This window comes from Dipteris shenzhenensis, chromosome 21, assembly GCF_047967505.1.
Source record: "Dipteris shenzhenensis isolate YYH24624 ecotype China chromosome 21, Dip_SZ_1.0, whole genome shotgun sequence".
NCBI classification, from domain to species: Eukaryota; Viridiplantae; Streptophyta; class Polypodiopsida; order Gleicheniales; family Dipteridaceae; genus Dipteris; species Dipteris shenzhenensis.
The window spans coordinates 51,790,887-51,809,795 of record NC_141616.1 but is presented as its reverse complement, the minus strand read 5'-3'; the positions used below and the strand labels follow the sequence as shown (position 1 = coordinate 51,809,795).

General features: G+C 41.1%; 1 protein-coding gene and 1 long non-coding RNA gene across 2 annotated transcripts; one reads left to right on the top strand and one right to left on the bottom strand.

Annotated features, from left to right (window-relative positions):
• The first annotated feature begins 14,784 nt into the window (after positions 1-14,784).
• Positions 14,785-18,048, top strand: LOC147889039 (uncharacterized). The gene is made up of 9 exons (XM_087392869.1): positions 14,785-14,991; positions 15,273-15,477; positions 15,592-15,682; positions 15,808-15,944; positions 16,057-16,300; positions 16,421-16,525; positions 16,624-16,806; positions 17,004-17,205; positions 17,326-18,048. Exons 1-9 carry the CDS (start codon positions 14,898-14,900, stop codon positions 17,787-17,789), a joined length of 1,725 nt encoding a protein of 574 aa, XP_087248995.1. The 5' UTR covers positions 14,785-14,897; the 3' UTR covers positions 17,790-18,048.
• On the bottom strand, positions 17,681-18,449 carry LOC147889038 (uncharacterized). Its single transcript, XR_015543043.1, has 2 exons — positions 18,055-18,449; positions 17,681-17,993 (listed from the first exon to the last, which is right to left on the bottom strand). It is a non-coding gene; the product is annotated as an uncharacterized LOC147889038 (long non-coding RNA).
• Positions 18,450-18,909: the final 460 nt, after the last annotated feature.

Here is an 18,909-nt window from a genome sequence, read left to right as displayed (position 1 = left end):
TAATGGAGGGGAGAGAGAGAGAGAGAGAGAGAGAGAGAGAGAGAGAGAGAGAGAGAGAGAGAGAGAGAGAGAGAGAGGAAATTGAATTAAGTTAGTGTATTAGTTAGAGACAAGGCCATGATGTGGTTGGACCAGTAATCACCGAAGTTAATTGTATCTTTCCTAGGAGCATCTTGATGAGCTGGCAGTATGTCTAGAGACAAGCTTGCACCCTCTACCCTAAGTGATCTAATCTAACCTCATATTTGAGAAGCTAGCCTTGAGAACTAAGCTCGAGACATGAGGCGATTGGATGATAGGTGGGGCTACACCGAGAGAGAGAGAGAGAGAGAGAGAGAGAGAGAGAGGAATTGAAATAAGTTGGTGTATTAGTTAGAGACAAGTCCATGATGTGGTTGGATAAGTAAGCTCCAAAGTTAATTGTATCTTTCCTAGGAGCACCTTGATGAGAAAACAATATGTCTAGAGACAAGCCTACACCCTTGCCCTAAGTGATCTAATCAACCTCTTAACGAGAGTAAAGCATTATGTATGTTTCATGTCATGTGCACTATATGCATGAGAACTAACCTTGAGAGGTGAGGCGATTGGATATTAGGTGAAGCTACATCTCGAGAGGGTTTCCTCTACTTTTAAATCAAGGGCTACAGCCATTTGCTTTGCAATTGGATTTTTCATTCTGACACACCCCATGATGTCTACTTCTACCACATCCTTAGGAACTCTAAGCCAATTAGATGATGATGAACCTACCATCTGTGAACTTGAGAAGGCATCTAAGCATTGTGTTTTAATAGGTTGGCTTAGCTTGATTCTCAAGAATCTAAAGCCATTAAACATATTTCTTTGTGATGATCATCGAAACCATTTTGATCTTATAATTCGTGGACGCTGCTACTGTTTTGGGAGGGGGAAACTGATTTTAGAACCATATTTTGAAATGATAATGGAGGTGAGAGAGAGAGAGAGAGAGAGAGAGAGAGAGAGAGATGTACAGTTTGCTTAGCTTTACTTTTTTTTTGGGTTGGAGGGTTTCCTCTACTTTTGAATCAAAGGCTTGCTTTGCAATTGGATTTTCCATTCTAACACACCCCATGATGTCTACCTACTTCTGCCACATCCTTAGATACTCTAAGCCAATTGGATGATGATGAACCTACCACCTGTGAACCTCAGAAGGCATCTAAGAATTGTGTTTTAATAGGTTGGCTTAGCTTGATTCACAAGGATCTAAAGCCATTAAACATATTGCTTGGTGATGATCATAGGACTAAGGTCTCAGATTTAGGGTTGGGAAAGCTCGCACCTAAAGGTAACAAATGACATGGGGTGGGTAGAGGAGGCTAATGCATGGCAAGGGGAGGATACGGGGATTTGATTTTTGAAATAGATGCTAGACATGTGCCTTCCATGTGGATTTTTCCTTTTAACATGTCCTATGATTTCTACTTCCTACCACCATATCCTTGATCACTCTAAGCAACTGACCGCCTTTGAATCGGAAAATATTTGCACGAGTGCTTGGCAAGAGCTCATTCACAAATATCTCAATCCATCCAACTTGATTCCAAATTCTTTGCTAAGAACACACACATATGTATGTATATGTATATATATATGTGTGTGTGTGTGTGTGTGTGTGTGTGTGTATACATATAAATATACATACATATATATGTATACATATACATACGTATATATATGTGTGTGTGTATATATGTAATATATGTATATATCTTTATATGACTAGAATACATACAATTGTTTGGGATTACTAAAAAAGTGCACTAGGAATTTACTATTTGGGATTTACATAAAACAAGCATAGTTGTAAAAGTACTAGGGTGGGTTTGGGATTTATCTATTTTTCCAAGATAAGTGGAATATATTTTCCTTAGAATGCATTTTCTTGTACTATCTTAGGCGTCCACTACTCCAAGACACCGCCTGATGTGCAGATGTGTGTCTAAATCCATTTTGAAGATACTCTTGCTCTTCTTTCATCAAGGCACATCTTGAACCTGTAACCTAATAGCTCTTACTAGATGAGAGTACACAAATATCTATGGACTCTTATGTAAGAAATTTCCACTTAGATTCTCTCTTTGGGCAGCTCCCATAGAGACCTTAGGCTATAAAACTTGTTCTCCCTTGCAACACATGATGAGGATCCAGGTGGCCTACAGAATGTGCATTCATTTGCACAACATGGGTATCTATCTTTATGGAGCAATGCTCCAACATGACCAGATCTCAACTCATTCAAAGACTTCCAGACTAGGTCAAAGTCTATGTGTGTTTTACAACAACACACATTCCTGTCTTTGAGTATCTTGACATACCAAGGCTTACAATGTTGAAAGCTCCTTTGCCCAATTGAAAGGCCAAGATATTGAGCCATAAAATTCAAATACGACTCCATTTGCTCACCCAACCACCCAATGTGCGGGAAATAAACTTGGTTGAAACAAAAAATAAGTCTCATGAAGTTAACTAAACTAAGCAATCTACTAGAAAGCAAAACAATTTCACTACTACAAAACAAAACAATTTCAACCACTAGGCTAGTTTAAGGTAGACACATAACTATACTAGCTTGGTAGTTTGTCCATTGGGCTGGGGTAGGACAATAATACTACTAATTAAACTAATCAAGCTATTCCAAGCAAGAAGTTAAACCAAACTAATTTAACTACTAGTAAAATACATTAATTTAATACTAGGAAAAACAACAATGTCAACCATCGAGCTGGTCATCAAGTATTTTGTTTGCAAAATATTTTCTATTTAACCATGCTGGTTCAAGACAATCACATAACTACTGTTTGATATGAACCATCTCGATGATATATTGCATGATGTTTCAACCACCAGGTTGGTTTAGGACAATCACATAAGTCCAATGCAATTACTAGTATATGACTTGAACCAGCCCAAAAATTAAACTTAAATAATTTAATTACTACAAAAAACAAAAATTTCATCCAACCATCGGGCTGGTAATTATTTTTGTTTGTGTAATATATTTCTATTTCAACCATGCTAGTTTAGAACAATGACAACTCTTCGGTTTGAACTATGCTAGCTCGGTAATATTTTCATGATGTTCCAACCACTTAACTAGTATTTCACTACTAGGAAACATAGCAATGGATTAGGATAATCACATTAAGTTCAAGCCATCCTAGTTTAGAAATTAAACAATTAAACAATTCCAAAACTATTCACAAACAACCACTAGGTTGGTGAAGTATATTGCTGTTCAACCACACTAGTTTAGGCAATCACATAATTGGTGTTTGATGTAAACTAGCAGGGTGATATATTGCATGAAGTTCAACCACCAGGATGGTTTACGAAAATAAGATTAAGTCCAAGCCAGCCCCTATAACTAATGCTTGACCTACACTAGTAGAGTGATATATTGCATGATGTTCCTTGACCGCTGGACTGGTTTAGGACAAACACATTAAGTTCAAGCCAGCCGAGTTTAGAAATTAAGTTAAAAACTTAAACTATTCCAAAACTCATTCATAGACAACCACCGGGATGGTATAGGTAGCCACCACTAACTTGCATTGTTTGAAGCATGTGTATGATGTGCTTGTCCCACTGCTTGCCTGCCATCCAATGTTTGTAGATGTCATTATTTGGAGGAACTCTCGTATTCTCATGCCAGAATGTTCTCACTTGGTCAATAACTTATGCACTTAGGCTATTTCTCCTTTTCTTGCATTTTATTGAAGCCCAAAGAATTCTCAAATTGGATTATCTTGCATTGCTTTCTCTCTGTGTCCAACCGTTGGAGCCATGTTGGTCCTTTTGATTAAAACAACATCTTTATCATTGTGTGCCCAAGCTGTTTCTCCTTTGTTTCAGAGGATACCAACATAGCCAATGTCGCCCTCTTTGCCAGCTACTGCTTCTGATTTAAGCTATGCACCCTTTCACTTTCTATAGGCCATTTCTTAGGTTAGGGAGCATCATCTCTTGGGCATGCATACTCTTTGAATTTTAGGGTGTAGGTGAAAGCTTATGAACACTTAAGACTGGTATTCACCTGAATGTCCTGATGTTGCTGCCTTGAATGCTCCCACCAAATGTGAGACCATAGCTCGTGCTCTTTGCTTTGATGACAATGATCAAATGCATGAATCTGCAACCACTTTCAGTTGCTCCTCTACAAGGAGTCTTCTTCTTCTCATTGTTTCTCCCTCTACAATCATTGCAAAAGTGCCTTCCATTTTTGTTTTGATAATGTTCCATTTCTTTCCTCGCCACACATTCTGCTACTTGTGCCTTGACCAAGATTTTTAGCTTTCTTATCTTGTAGCCTGTGTCTACTAGTTCTCTTGCAAGCCATGAGGAGCTACACCTTGCCATTGAATCTAAGGAGATGATCAATGAACCGCTACTAGAATAGAGACTAGCTAGCTTGTAAGGCAAGTAAAGAATAGAAGATGAATTACTCAAGTAAAGAAGATAATGCAAAACCAAAAGAACAAGGTCATGTTGAGTTGCCTTTGCACAGGGCAGGTTGTAGGGCGATAGGAGGAAAATGTACATTGTAGGATGGTTGACAAGGATGCACTTTAATATTCAAAGATTTGTAGGGTGGGAGGTGAAAATTTTTGAAAGTGTGGGGGGATATCAAAACTTTTAGCCACCGTAATTTCCCCCCTCTGATGATACACATAAGTGAAACTGGATATATACCAATTGCCCTCAAGAAAGTGCAATGTGACCCAAATTGCTTCAAAATATAAATAGGCAAAAGGGCACACTATTGGGTTTGATGCTGTATATTATGAAATGCAATGACCTTTCACACGGTAATGAGGCATATAACAAGCAAGTGCATGGAAAAATAACCAATACAAAATTGTAAATAGTGTTGAATTTATTAAAAGATCTGTGAACAAGCATATTTTCAAATTGTTCCATTCTAGAGAGCAATGTGTACTACAACTTGAAGATAAAGTTTGTCGATTTTTGTTGAGCAATGCATAAGTTATGGATCAGGCAAGATACCTATCTACAAAAAATGGCTTGAAACTCACTAAAAATGGCTATAGCCAAGCCAACAAAGAGGAGGAGGAGCTTGAGATATTGAAGATGATGTAGAGTACTAACTATTGAGACTGATAGTGTGATGAATGCATCTGCATTTGCATGCACGTGCATGCATGTAAAAAGGAAGAGAAAGGTGGGCATATCCATTGCATAAGTGTACATGACTCATATGATGATCATGATATCATGCACTCATGTGGCAAGTTTGAGAGCACATTCATCCATGCAATTGAAGCTAGATGAACTACGTCAAAGAGGTCTGGATTGCTAGAAAAGGCTGTGCTGCTTATGTTCTATTGTTGTGTAGTTCAAGGAGTGTAGTGTTCACTGAGGTAGTCAAAAAGCCGAGCTACTAGAAGCCAGCCAAGTGGAAAGTCGAGCCGCCACATGCGAGCCAAGCTATGTATGAGCACATAAATGTAAGTTATGAAGTCTTTCATTATTCTCAAATAATTTGTTATTATTTGTACTTCCTGAAAAGTTCATTAGCTTCATTGATGGAATTAGTAGCACGGTGACTTAATAAATTACATTATTGAGTTCATTGCCATATCATGAACTTCAACGACCTAACAAACTAGTTGAGCGACATAAGAAATTTCATGACTGACTTCTTTGCCATAACATGGAATATACAATCATAATAGTCAATAAAGGAGAATAATGTGAGCCAAAAAACATAATCCAATACAACTATTTTAAATATTCATCAAATCAAAACTTTGTACAATGTCCTTTGGAAATAAAAGCTATAGAGTTCTTTTTTTGAAGCCAGAATGAGATTGTTTCTCACAAGTGGAAGTTGAGGCATGTGCTATATATACCTTAGAGCATTCATCATTGACAAACAAGCATTGAGCAAATTTCTTGTCTTTTAACCTTTTATCATACTTCCCATTTTGACATTCCATTTTAAATTTCTTCAAGCTATGAATTATTCAACTACCAATATAATCTCCTTGCTCACAAAATAACTCACTATAGATTCTTAAGCACAATCTACCAGGATTTGCCACTCTCAAAATCAAATTTTACTTTTGAAAAGTTCTCCAAATATGAAAAATAGACAACACTACTTCAAAGGTCTCAAAATATAAAAAAATGAAACAAAGACAAATGTTATATCCAAGTAAACACTGTCTCACTATGGGTCATCATATTGATTGGTAGTAGGCATCAAGGAATACTCAGACTCGTCCCCCTCTACAGAACCTACATCCAATCTGGTCCTCTTTGAACATGATGCCAACACAAGGGGCTCCACAATGGAATGCACAATACTACTATCACTATCAAAAGAAAAGCAAGAACGACTAATAGCTTGGCATGCTTGCATAAGTGGTGTTGTTCCACATCCAATCTCCATGCAAAGGCCACCTATAGACACAACAAGATCAAAATACAACTCACAAAACTAGTGGATGTCTCCATTGATGTTTTAGCATGCCTATTCAATGAAGATCCTACTTGTTATGTCAGTTGTAATCCTGCTATTATCTAGTGTGGCTACGATGAAGTGGGAAGCCAGAGGGCTCAATAGTCCTTGCATCAATATGGAGTGCAATATTAAGGTCTAAAGGGCACTAAGGTTCTAAGGTCCTTTATGGACATGTGGCACTCAATTGGGCTCCAAGTGGCAAGCACTAGGTTTAAGAGATATTTCTAGAGATAGGCTCCAAAAGGAAGAAAACGAAGGGAACTCAAAGGGGGGTTCACATATGAGACCATTGGGAAATCATGGCTGGGTGGAAGAATCTTTGATGAGCCCTCTTTGTGGTGTTGTATCATTGGTATCAGAGCACAGCGAAGTATCACGATAGTTTAAGCCTTGATTGAACACAACAAAGTCATCTGCAGCCTGTTGCAAAGAGGAAGGGACGCGCTTTCATGATATGCATGTAGCAGCATAGCAGTTTGGGGTCGCACGCGTAGAGACTTCCCTTCTCCAAGCAGGGCATTAAAAACATGTCTCTGGCATCGTTTCTACTGCAGGGCCATGTGGGCATCATTTCTATTGCTAATCTGCTCATCTACGGGGACGTGCGAATGTGAATTTTGCTACTACTCAGAGGAACAGTCAGAGGTGACCACTGACCTTTAAGGGGCAACTTAGAGGCCTACGCAATGGTAAATCGGTGTCAATGAAGTTTGTAGCTTCAGTGATCTGCAAGCTCAGCCGTGTGATGCGAATCGATGAAGAAAGGATGGTAGTGCCAACACATATGTTTTGGAGGCTCGAGGGGGTCACTCATTATATGTAACCCTATCACGTGAGTTCAACAGAAGGATGTTTTTAATATCTAAATTTAACAAAAGTTAATTCACATAAGGGAGTATTTAAAACAATTTTCAAGAAAATTTACAGATTTGTATAGAAAAAGGGTACATTTTATTAATGAAAAATTTATAGATAAGGGATTTTAGAAATATGCCTTGAATGCATGTGATATAAAGGGTTTATACATAGTGACCCCCCTGAGTCTAGAGGGAGGCGCTCTAAGGCCTTTGTAAATCTCACCTTCACAATTTGCACGACGCTGGAGTTCAGATAGTCTTATTGGGTGGCCGCATGTTTTGTGAAGCATTGGAAGTTGGAACGCTGTCTTGGTGAAGTTTACGTAACTAGTATATCTCTAGAGGAGTCTAGACTCTAGTCTTGATGCTTTGCTGAATCAACAAGTGAAGCCCTTAAGTATACCTGAAGTTGAGGCAATAGAAGAAGAAGTAGGGCGATCTAAAGCAGTTCACATTGAGCCCCGAAAAAATAAACCTCGACGTCAAATGCAAAAGGCAAGTACTTCACGAGCTACAGTTCCAAGTCCTATAACTGGAAAAAGAGGTCGTTCATATACAAAGAAAGGGCAAAGAAGAGAAGAGGAAGAACATGAAGAGGATGTGGAGGGTCTTGAAATGGAGTCAAATCTAGAAGCAGAAATGTTATCAATGAAGAACCTAAATCTTCGCTTGAATGAGGCTGTGACAAATGAGGATCCAGGATATATATGGGGCCAGAAGACTCAAGTTATACATGCTTCAACAGTGGTCAAAGCAAGTGTCTTCACCAACAACAGGACCTTAGATACAGCCTATGTTGAAAAGATTTTTCAGGCTTTGATTGATGGAAAAAAACCAGTTGTTTCTAATTTGGTACTCCGTCCAAGAACATTTTAGCCAGTCATGGGAGATTATAGTCAATCCATCAATTTCTCTCAGCCTATAGATTTTGAGATGCAATTCACTAAGTTCCTCGAAAAACAAGTTCCCTCACTTCAAGAAGGACAGAGTTCAGTGAATGATCAGAACGACATATAAGGGATGCCAAGAGAAATTTCTTAGCTCATTGTACATTTGAGGCAATAGATGGTCAGCACTATGCCTATGCTTGTAATGAGCGCTCTAGAGATGCATACAAGAAAGGAGAAATTACTTATCAAACCTTCGCGAGTGTGCCTCAATTTCACTACTATTCTGCATGCATCTGTATCTTCAAGAACGAGAAAAAATATTTGATTGAGTCGGAAAGACTTAATCATGACATTTATGCACTACGAAAAATCACCTCCACTTCAGAGATGTTGCTCAAAGCTAGGACCATATGGAAAACTTTTAATTCTCCTTTGACCACTCTCAAAAGAACTGCAACTAAAGTGGAAGCAGATAATCTTGTTGACTTCTACACATGCTTGAGTGCCATTGTACCAAGGGGAAAGCAGGAAAGAGCAGAGGTGATTACAAGCTTCAAGACAGTAAGGGATAGGTATCAAGACTACACAAGCATACTTTTCCGTAGTGATGAAGTTTTTCATCAGATCAAAGACGTGTGTCTTGCATGTGAGAAAGGAGATGTTACATATGAGGCTCCATCATTGATTAAAGAGAAGGCAAAGAAGATTGAGAAAAAAGAGATGACAGCTCGGATGTGGAGGCCTTTAAGAAACCTACCAGACAAATACGCAAGTCTTGCTGCAGAGAAATTAATGTCCAAAGACTGGTTTTTTGGCAAAAAGGATAAAGATCATTGCATGGAAGATTGCATCATCCAACAGGTCAAGCGTGATGCAGTAAAGAGTGCAATTGAATATTTATTGGGAGAAAAAAATATTCCAATTAGCCAATGTAAAATTGATCATAACATTGTGAGGCAGATGGCATCAGCTTTACCGTCAGCTAAACAGAAGGCTTGGGCGCATAAATGGGTGAAGGTAGAAGATGATGGATCTGAAATTACTCCCTCTATGAGAAGTGACATTCCAGAAAATGTGTATGCATATGCACAAAAAGTCATCAATAACCACACTCTCAGAAAAGAAAAAACTTTGAACAAGGGCTTTTATTTCATACATGAAATCATTTCAGAGTCTGGAAAGAGTGTTGAGTGCAAGGGAGTTTCATTGAGTGATTTTTTGTCCGATGACACTGCTTGGGAGAGACCTCAGCTTTTCTTTGTCTATGAAATATCACCGGATGACATCCGTCAACTCCTTGACAGAATATTACATACCACCATTGGTAGAGTGGGACAATGTAATATAGTCATATTTGCTGATAAAGATGACAAGGAACAAATGTCTGCTACCCTAGAAAAACAATATGGCAATGAGCTCAAGATTTACAATGGGATATACTCAAGAAAAAGGAACAAGAGAGAATGCGGTCTCAAGATATAGAGTCTAGAAACCTTTTCCTTGTGCATGAAGAGCCCTTACAATGATCACTCCTTACAAAACAATATAAGAGGGAATGCAAAGAGATTGCAACTACTGCTGGAAGAGCATGAAGCTCCAAGTCCCCTCCATCGCAACGCAAATCACTATGAAAGGCCAGCAAAAAGTGCTGATCTTTTAATTAGTATGATGGAATTTTTGCTACCGTCCAGATGGAAAGTCACATTGTGCCGAATGGGACATCTGTTTGAAGCTCTTATCAGAAAAGGACACAATGTAAATATTATTGAGAGCCCTGCTTGCTTGGAATACCTTGATACCGTGGCTTCTCTCACAATAAAGTTTGATAAGAAAGGTCCGATCTCACATGAAGAGGATGACATAGAGATGATCATGTATGATGAGAGCAAGAAAGATGATGAAAATGATCAAAGCTCTGGATATAATAGTGAGGACAGCAGCGATAGCAAGGAAGCAGAAGAAGATGGATATGACACTAACCTTGCAGGTTACATAAAAAGACCACGAAGATATGTAGAGGTATGAAGACTTATGTTTAATTTTCTTTATTCATTTAAAGGTCTTTTTAAATTTATAATTAATTTAAAATTTTGAATCTCATAATTATTTTATCCTTTTATAGGAGAAGGGAGAGGAGGAGGATGAGGAGGACATAGCTAGAGCAGAGAATATAGAAAGCTCATCTCAAGAAAGCAAAGCTGCTCTGGCTATCCGTCGGATGACTCTAGAAAATAATCATACATTGCAGCAAATGGAGAAGTCATTTCAAGTTAGGTTTCAAGTTCGAGAACAACCTCTTACTTTTATATTCGATGAAGAGGACATTTCAATCCTCATAAACTTCAAGAAAGAGGTCAATGACAAGGTTATAATAGCCATCCTCAGGTTTGACACAAACTTTTTACTGACTTTATGCTTTTGTATTTCCATTGGATCAAATGAACTAATATTCTTTTCTTTTTATTGCAGTATGGTTTTACAATGTAGCTTCCGCTATATATACAAAGATGTGCATATATGGTCGATCCTCTTATTTCTAGTGTACTTAGCAATAAGCAGAAGACCATAGATGATGTTTTTAAGTGGTTGCAACCTATTGATTTGACTGCAGCGCGAGTTATCTTTATCGCATATCACGAGGAGTGAGTATCAATCCCTACCTAGCTTATCTCTTACATTGTGGAGGATTATATCAAATAATAATTATTCTTAATTGATAATGCAGCTTGCATTGGAGCTTGGTAATTGTGGACATCTTAGCCAAGCAATGCTTCTTTGTTAATTCAATAGCATCTATCCATGGCAGTGTGTCAGAGTAAGTATAACCTACTTGTGTCATAATTATGTCAATGAGATGCATCCTATGCAATGCGCACATTCATTTATGTTTTCTATTTTGATGTGTAGATCTGCTCGAAAGTTGGTAAGTGCTATAGATGCACTTATGCAAATGGAGGGTGACTTGGAAGATCAAATAGAGTATGTAACATGCCCTGCAGCGAAGCAGAATGATGACCACAGTTGTGGGTGGAGAGTTGGATATAACTGCTTTTTGCTCCTTTCTCAAATTTTTAATTTGAGAGGCGGTGAAACCTCATTGTCCACATATACAGACTTGCATCTATATGCATTTATGTCATCTATCATTAAGGCATTTATTGATAACATGGTGGAGCATCCAGAGGAAACATTGGTTGCTACGCCCATAAGTTGTCCTGATGCCGCTGTATTGGACGAAATGGGGAGCTCTTCTAAGGTTAAGGTCATCATTAGCAAGCAACCTCGTGTTTTGACTTTTGGTAGCGAGGAAGTTACAATCCTCTCCGACCCTTTGAAAAAGGCTAATGACAAAGTCATGATGGCCATCCTCAGGTTTGATATGAACATCTCTTGGCTTGATACTTCAATCATTTGATTCAATCTGCTTCTAACATTTGTTTATTTATTGCTGCAGTACGGTTATATCTCATTTTCCTAGATCAGTACAGAATCGCGTCTGTATGCTCGATTCTCTTCTTTCAGCTGTACTTAGTGATACCAAGAAGACAGTAGATGATGTTTGTTCAATTCTACAACCTTTAGACTTGGATGGCATACTACTTGTCTTTATGCCATACTATGAGAAGTAAGTATGGTCTCAATCTTTCTTTTACTCTCTTATTTATAATATTGTGTCAATTAATACTTAATATTGTGATAAATCTTATCGCTCTTTATTGGTGATGTAGTTCACATTGGAGCCTGATAGTATGGGACCTTGATGACAACCATTGTTGGTTTGTCAACTCAATTACAGGCTTTCACGGGGTGTTCAAGTAAGTGTTCTTTTATCATATCATTATGAACATGCATCTTACTATTTACTACACAAATGCATCAGCGGTTGGGAGTCTTATGTATGCTATGATAGCTACTAGACCAGACATTGCATTTGCAGTGGGAGTTGTTAGCCGGTATATGGCTAATCTAGGAAAGAGGCATTGGGAGGCAGTTAAGTGCATCATGAGGTACATGAAGGGTACCAAGGAGATGTGCATTTGCTTTGGTAAAGGAGACATGCGTGTACTTGGGTACACAGATTCAGACTATGCAGGGCATGTGGATAGTAGGAGATCCACTTCTGGTTATGTGTTCACCTTTGCAGGTGGTGCAGTGTCGTGGATGTCTCGCACACAGAAGTGTGTTGCTTTGTCTACCACAGAGGCTGAGTATGTTGCAGCCACAGAGGGTTGCAAGGAGGCTATATGGCTTGATCGGCTAGTGGGAGATTTGGGGATTCATACAGGTGTACTGACATTGCATAGTGATTCCATGAGTGCTATTCAGCTAGCACGGAATCCGGTCTTTCATGCAAGGACCAAACACATTGAGGTCAAGTACCATTTCATCAGGGAGGTACTTGAGGACAAGCGCATAGAGCTTGTCAAGGTTCATATAGATGATAACCCTGCAGATATGCTGACGAAGAGTCTACCTAGTCAGCGGTTTGAGTATTGTCGTGTATTGATGGGCATTGGATAGTATGCTCAGTGGTTGTTCTCCCTTAAAGGCACATTGTCCTTTCAGTGGGAGGTTGTGGGGGTTAAAGGTCACTGTGCCTTTACCCCGGTTATGTACAATACTCAAACACATATATAAATGAATGAAAAAGAAGATTAGGGTGGTTCTGCACCCACCAAAACTTGTGTGGCTCTCTATTTCTCTCTCTCCCTCTTCCATTCTTGCTTCCGTTGAGAGCACTCTCACCTACCTACAACGGCTCATTGCCCCGCTTGTACTACCCTCTCGCAGTGCCATGCAGTCTTGGGCATCGCGTGTGTTCGTAGTCTCCACCACGTGTTTGTCCCCCAGTCCTCGTAGTTGCAGTCCGATGGTGGCAAGCCTCCCCCAATTAATACCCCCCCTTCTCTTTCAAAATCTACACGCCCGCAAATTAATGGCGCGTAGACTCTGGCATCGCCATGTGGCATGTATCTTGCCATTGCCCTGTCACACGGCCTCGGGGCCCACTGTCCCTGGCACCACCCTCACCATGCACACGTGGCATTTTGTGCGGCTCTGTGGTCTCTGCCTCTGGACACTGGCCCAGTCTTGCCTTCATCGTCTCTCCTCAGGCCACCATGTGGCATGTGCGTGCGCCGCCCTAGGCCCTTGTGCATGTATTTACTACCTTCCCCAGGCCCTTCTGCGCTATCCTACGTGACTGCATCGGAAGGTGAAGAGCTCCTCTCTCTCTCCCCGAACCTCCCTCCTCCCCCGAGCCTCCTCTTTTAATGCCGAACCTCCCACAAATCTCCTTTTGATGCCGAACCTCTGGCGAGCCTCCCTCCTTGCTTGTATGGGATTAGTCTCCTTTAGGAATAGAATAGACAACGAAGATGTCTCAATTTTCAACGTGAATCTTCTTCTCTTCCTTTACGCATGCATGCATGATGCATCCACCTCTCACTCTCACTATTAGTATAAGTCAGTACACTCTCACTCAGCTAAGCCACATCATCTTTAATATCTTGGGCTCCTCTTCCTCTTCCTCTTCCTCTTTGTCCTCTCTCTCTTAGATTCATTCGTCCATCTTTCCCTCCTCTTCTGACTTGTAGCAGCACCCTCAAGCCACTTTCTTTGGATCCATTTCTACCCCCTCAGGAGTAATTATGAATCCTAAATACTCAAGTCTTACCATACACAGTATAGTTTTCTTTTTATTTACATAAAGAGTGGCTTTCCTCAAAGTATTGAACACTATTCTTAAGTGTTCATGATGCTCAGTAATACTTTTACTGAATACCAGAATATCGTCAATAAAGTGTACTACAAACTTTTCGATATACAAACGTAGTAAATGGTTCATAAGCATGATCAATGTAGCTGGAGCATTGGTAAGTCCAAAGGACATTACCAAAAACTCATAATGTCCAAACCTGCTTCTAAAAGCAGTTTTATGCACATCCTCGGCTTTAATACGGATCTGATGGTAGCCACATATAAGATCTATCTTACTGAAAATTACGGCCCCATGTAATGCATCTAGCAAATCATCGATCCGAGCCATCGGATACCTGTGCTTATTAGTGATATTATTCAATGCTCTGTAATCTATACAGAGGCGAAAAGTATCATCTTTCTTCTTCTTTAATATCACTGGCGAAGCAAAAGGTGAGAAACTTGGTTGAATCTGGCCCAACTTGAGGTATTCTTCCAGTTGTCTTCGTACCTTCGCCTCTTCGGTAAAACTCAACGTCTATTTATAGGTTCAACCCCCGAGATTAGTTTAATCTTATGCTGAACATTCTGCTCTGGAGGTAACCCATAAGGTAACTCATCCCTAAAACAATCAGAGAACTCCTCTGTTATTTGATCACCCAGCTTGGCCATCTCTCCATTTTGAGCAACATCAGTGCTAGCTGAAGAATTCAACACCACCCTCTCTCTCTCTCTCTCTCTCTCCCTCTTTCTGTCTGCTTCAGTGGGTTCCCCTCTCTTTATCCCTCTCCAATAGCCATGAACTGCCCCCTCCCACCCTCGTCCCTCCCCTTCTTGCTCCTCCTCACCGCCCTTGCCCTCTTGCCTTCCTCCTTGGCTTCACCCCAGCCCTTGTACCTTAACCCCAATGTTAATGTTGAAGACAGAGTCCGTGACTTGATGGCACGCATGACGCTCGAGGAGATGATCGGGCAGATCACACAGATTGAGCGCTCCGTTGCCAACACCTCCGTTATTCAGAAATATTTTATCGGTGAGCTTGTCTCCTGGGCTCCTTGCATAGGACGTGCTCGACATTCACTGTCGAATGGAAGGTCACATATTGACAATGCGAGTGGCTTCACTCCTTGCTCATTGCCAAGATCCGTCGGCGCGTTCTTGCAGTACCTTCCATGTCCATTCTCTAGAACAAAGATCGAAACACGTTTCTAAGTCTCTTGGGTTTGGGGGGTAGCAAACGTGTATCGAATCTGCTCCTTCTTTGAATTAAAAGGCGTTCTTGTTTTTTCCCTCTTCTTGAGGCGTGATGAGCAGGAAGCATTCTCAGTGGCGGAGGCAGCGTTCCCGCAGTTGGTGCATCGCCTAGCGAATGGGCGGATATGGTGGACGGCTTCCAAAAGGCTGCTTTAGGTACTCGTTTGGGAATTCCCATAATATATGGCATAGACGCTGTGCACGGGCACAACAATGTCTATGGTGCCACTATCTTTCCACACAATGTGGGTCTGGGTTGTACAAGGCAAGTACCGGTACCTGTACTCCGTCTATTTCCGAAATCTTTGGATAGTGCGCTTCCATATCATGGAGGAAGTCTTTCTCCCATGAATCTGAATAGAGCTGCATTGTATCGCAGGGATCCGGAATTGGTAAGGAGAATTGGTGCTGCCACTGCATTGGAAGTCCGAGGAACCGGCATCCCTTACGTTTTTGCGCCTTGCATTGCGGTATGCTTTTCTGCCCGACTTTCTTCAGTTCAACTGAGAAAACATTGCGGTGTGCTTTTCCGCCCGACTTGCTTCATTTCAAATGAGTAAAATACAAAACACCTTACTCTTTGTTTCCTGGTCAGGTCTGCAGAAACCCAAGTTGGGGCCGATGCTACGAAAGCTATGGTGAAGATCCTGATTTGGTGAAGAACATGACAGAAATCATTGTGGGTTTGCAAGGAAAAACTTCCAAGCCAGGCTTTCCTTTTGTGGCTGGACAGTAAGTTTGTTCCCTCCTATCAGAGTTTTTTCTGATTCAGGCCGAAGAGAAGACACGTAGAAGGTACAACTTCACTGACTCATCGATCTGGCATTTTATGATATATACCCAGGCAGAATGTGGCCGCAACTGCAAAACATTTTGTTGGGGACGGTGGCACAATTCACGGTATCGACGAGAACAACACTGTAACGAGTTTCAAGCGTTTGGTAGACATCCACATGGTGGCATATTTTGATGCGATTGCAAAGGGTGTGTCCACTGTCATGATATCGTTCAATAGCTGGAACGGGCAGAAGATGCATGACAACCGTTTCCTCATCTCCCACGTTCTCAAGAAACAGCTAGGATTTAAGGTGGGGTGAACATTCAGCTGTCTGTTTGCAAGATACCTGACCCTGAGTCCCTGACTGGTGAATTAGCTGCTCAGATGTTTTAAGCTTATTTACGAGTTGTGTAGAGTCGGTTGCGCGCAGGGTTTTGCGATCTCCGATTGGCAAGGGATAGATCGGATCACGAGCCCTCCGGGTGTCAATTATACTTTTTCAGTAGAGGCTAGTGTCGATGCTGGAATTGACATGGTCAGTACAAGCTCTTTCCTTCCTTCGACCTTTATACCGCCTCCCAAGTCCTCGTGGCTTTGTGGTCTACTTCTAACACGGTCCCTTGGCTACGGCAGATTATGATTCCATACAACTACACCGACTTCCAAGACAACCTGCTGGCTTTAGTACGTTCTAAATATGTCCCAATGAAGAGGATAAAGGACGCAGTTCGACGAATTCTCACAGTGAAATTCATAACCGGGCTCTTCGAGCATCCATACGCGGATCGTTCTCTCACTGGCATGGTGGGAGCTCAGGTGAGAGTGGTCCGCCTGCGCTGCAGAAGTCTTTTTCTGTCCTCCCAGCCGTGTAGGGATTCGGCTGCTTTTCTTTTTTAGAATATGCGGTGGTCTTAATTGCACAGGAGATCGTGTTTCCTCCCAGGCGCATTACCCCTTGAGAGAGGAGCAAGAAAGGAAACTTCGCAGAGACCTTCTGAAATTTTCTTTCACAGGTCCATAGAGATTTGGCCAGGGAAGCGGTGCGAAAGTCGCTCGTGCTCCTCAAGAATGGCAAAATGGCCAACGCTCAGTTCCTACCGTTGGACAAGAAGGCACCGAAGATTTTAGTTGCGGGTAGCCATGCCGATGATATTGGCAACCAATGCGGGGGGTGGACAATCACATGGCAGGGTGCGAGCGGGAACACAACCATAGGTCAGGACGCGGCTGGCTCTTATATTCGTTACAACGAACTTATAACGGTCGAACGAAAGAAAAGAAGGGAAGGGATTTTTGTAAATGAATGAAACATTGGCAATGGGTTGTTGGTTGCAGGAACGACCGTTCTTGAAGCTATCACCAGCACCGTATCAACTTCGACGGAGGTCGTATATGAAAGATCTCCGGGTGCAGGATTTGCCCAAGGCAAGGGCTTCTCCTATGCCGTGGTGGTGGTGGGGGAGATGCCATATGCAGAGTTCATGGGTGACAACCGAAACTTGACGATGCCACAGGACAGCATCGACACGATTCAGATTGTGTGCAAAGCAGTGAAATGCGTGGTGGTGCTGATCTCAGGGAGGCCATTGGTAGTGGAACCATATCTGGAGATGATGGATGCGTTTGTGGCAGCATGGCTACCTGGCACAGAAGGCAAAGGCATAACGGATGTTCTGTTCGGGGATTATCCGTTTCAAGGCAAGCTCTCGAGGACGTGGTTCAAGAGAGCGGATCAGGTACCCATGAACGTGGGAGACAAGCACTACGATCCTCTTTTTCCTTATGGATTCGGGCTTTGAGAAGCTTCATATCAATTTGATCAAAAGAAGAAGAAGAAGAACAAAGCCCCATCTCGCCTAAGAATTCTGGAAGCGCACAACTGCTCCAATCTGCCATATCCAACACAAATAACAACGCCGGCCTCTTCCTGTATAAGGAAGATGACTATTTCTGGCAGCTTTCTTTGATAATAACTCCGCGTGAGGCTGGGCAGTCAGCCCTCACTTGTAGCACAAGTCCGCTTCAACAATTCTGCAATGCCTCCAAGATGTAGTCCAAGATCACTTGAAATTTAAAAGTTTCTTTATTAACATACCAGAATTCAACCCATTACACGTCCAAGATAAGCTTCACTATTTCAACTATTAGCCATGGGAGGCGGGCTACTTTCTCCTTAGGTTTCGTTTCTATTCATCTACAACTATGGGGACTTATTAGATTAGCACCTTCCTATTTCTAGTGACTAGGCATTTCATACACCCGCCTCAAGTATAGAGGCTCCCCGTGTTCAAGACGGAAAAAACTGTGCCATATTTCACTCTTTTCCTAGTTGGTTTGAAAATGGGTTTGAAGTGGGAATAATGAACCCATCCTCTCCCCATCTTGAGCCAGCACATGCACTAAGGCCCAATCATTCCATTTTATGCTAAGTGCTCACTAGAGGGACATACTAGCTTATGTTTTATCCATCCATTTGTTCTCGCTTACAATGGCCATTTAACATGTTCTTGTGCTTAAATATGCATAAGAACCATTTATTTTTTGTTTTCAAACTTACATTATTTTGCTCTCATCTTAGGAGAAAGATGTTCTCTATGAAGCATTTGAACTCACAATTTCCCCTTTTGCATAAGAACTCCCTAAAGAAAACATTAAAAGATAAAAGGGGAGGGCGGGGCAAGGATGGCAAAGACTAAATTTAAACAAGTTGGAAAAACCACTATATCTTCTAAAAATATGACATAGCTCAAACTAAAGCGATCCTCCAATAAGTAAAAGGACAAGAGGATAGTGGTAAAATGATTGGTGGGGGGGTGTGCTAGGTAAGACTAAATTTAAACCAGTTGGAAGAAGCACTGGATTCTCTAATAATCAAAGTAAAGATATCCTCTAATAATTAGTGAAGGGAGAAGAGGATAG

What these genes read in the sequence shown, in the direction of transcription:
- LOC147889039 (XM_087392869.1), top strand. Translation starts at nt 14,898, where the DNA reads ATGGCACGCATGACGCTCGAGGAGATGATCGGGCAGATCACACAGATT. An exon ending in TATTCAGAAATATTTTATCG is followed by an intron (nt 14,992 to 15,272) that starts GTGAGCTTGTCT and finishes CGTGATGAGCAG; the next exon opens with GAAGCATTCTCAGTGGCGGA. An exon ending in GAGCGGGAACACAACCATAG is followed by an intron (nt 17,206 to 17,325) that starts GTCAGGACGCGG and finishes TGTTGGTTGCAG; the next exon opens with GAACGACCGTTCTTGAAGCT.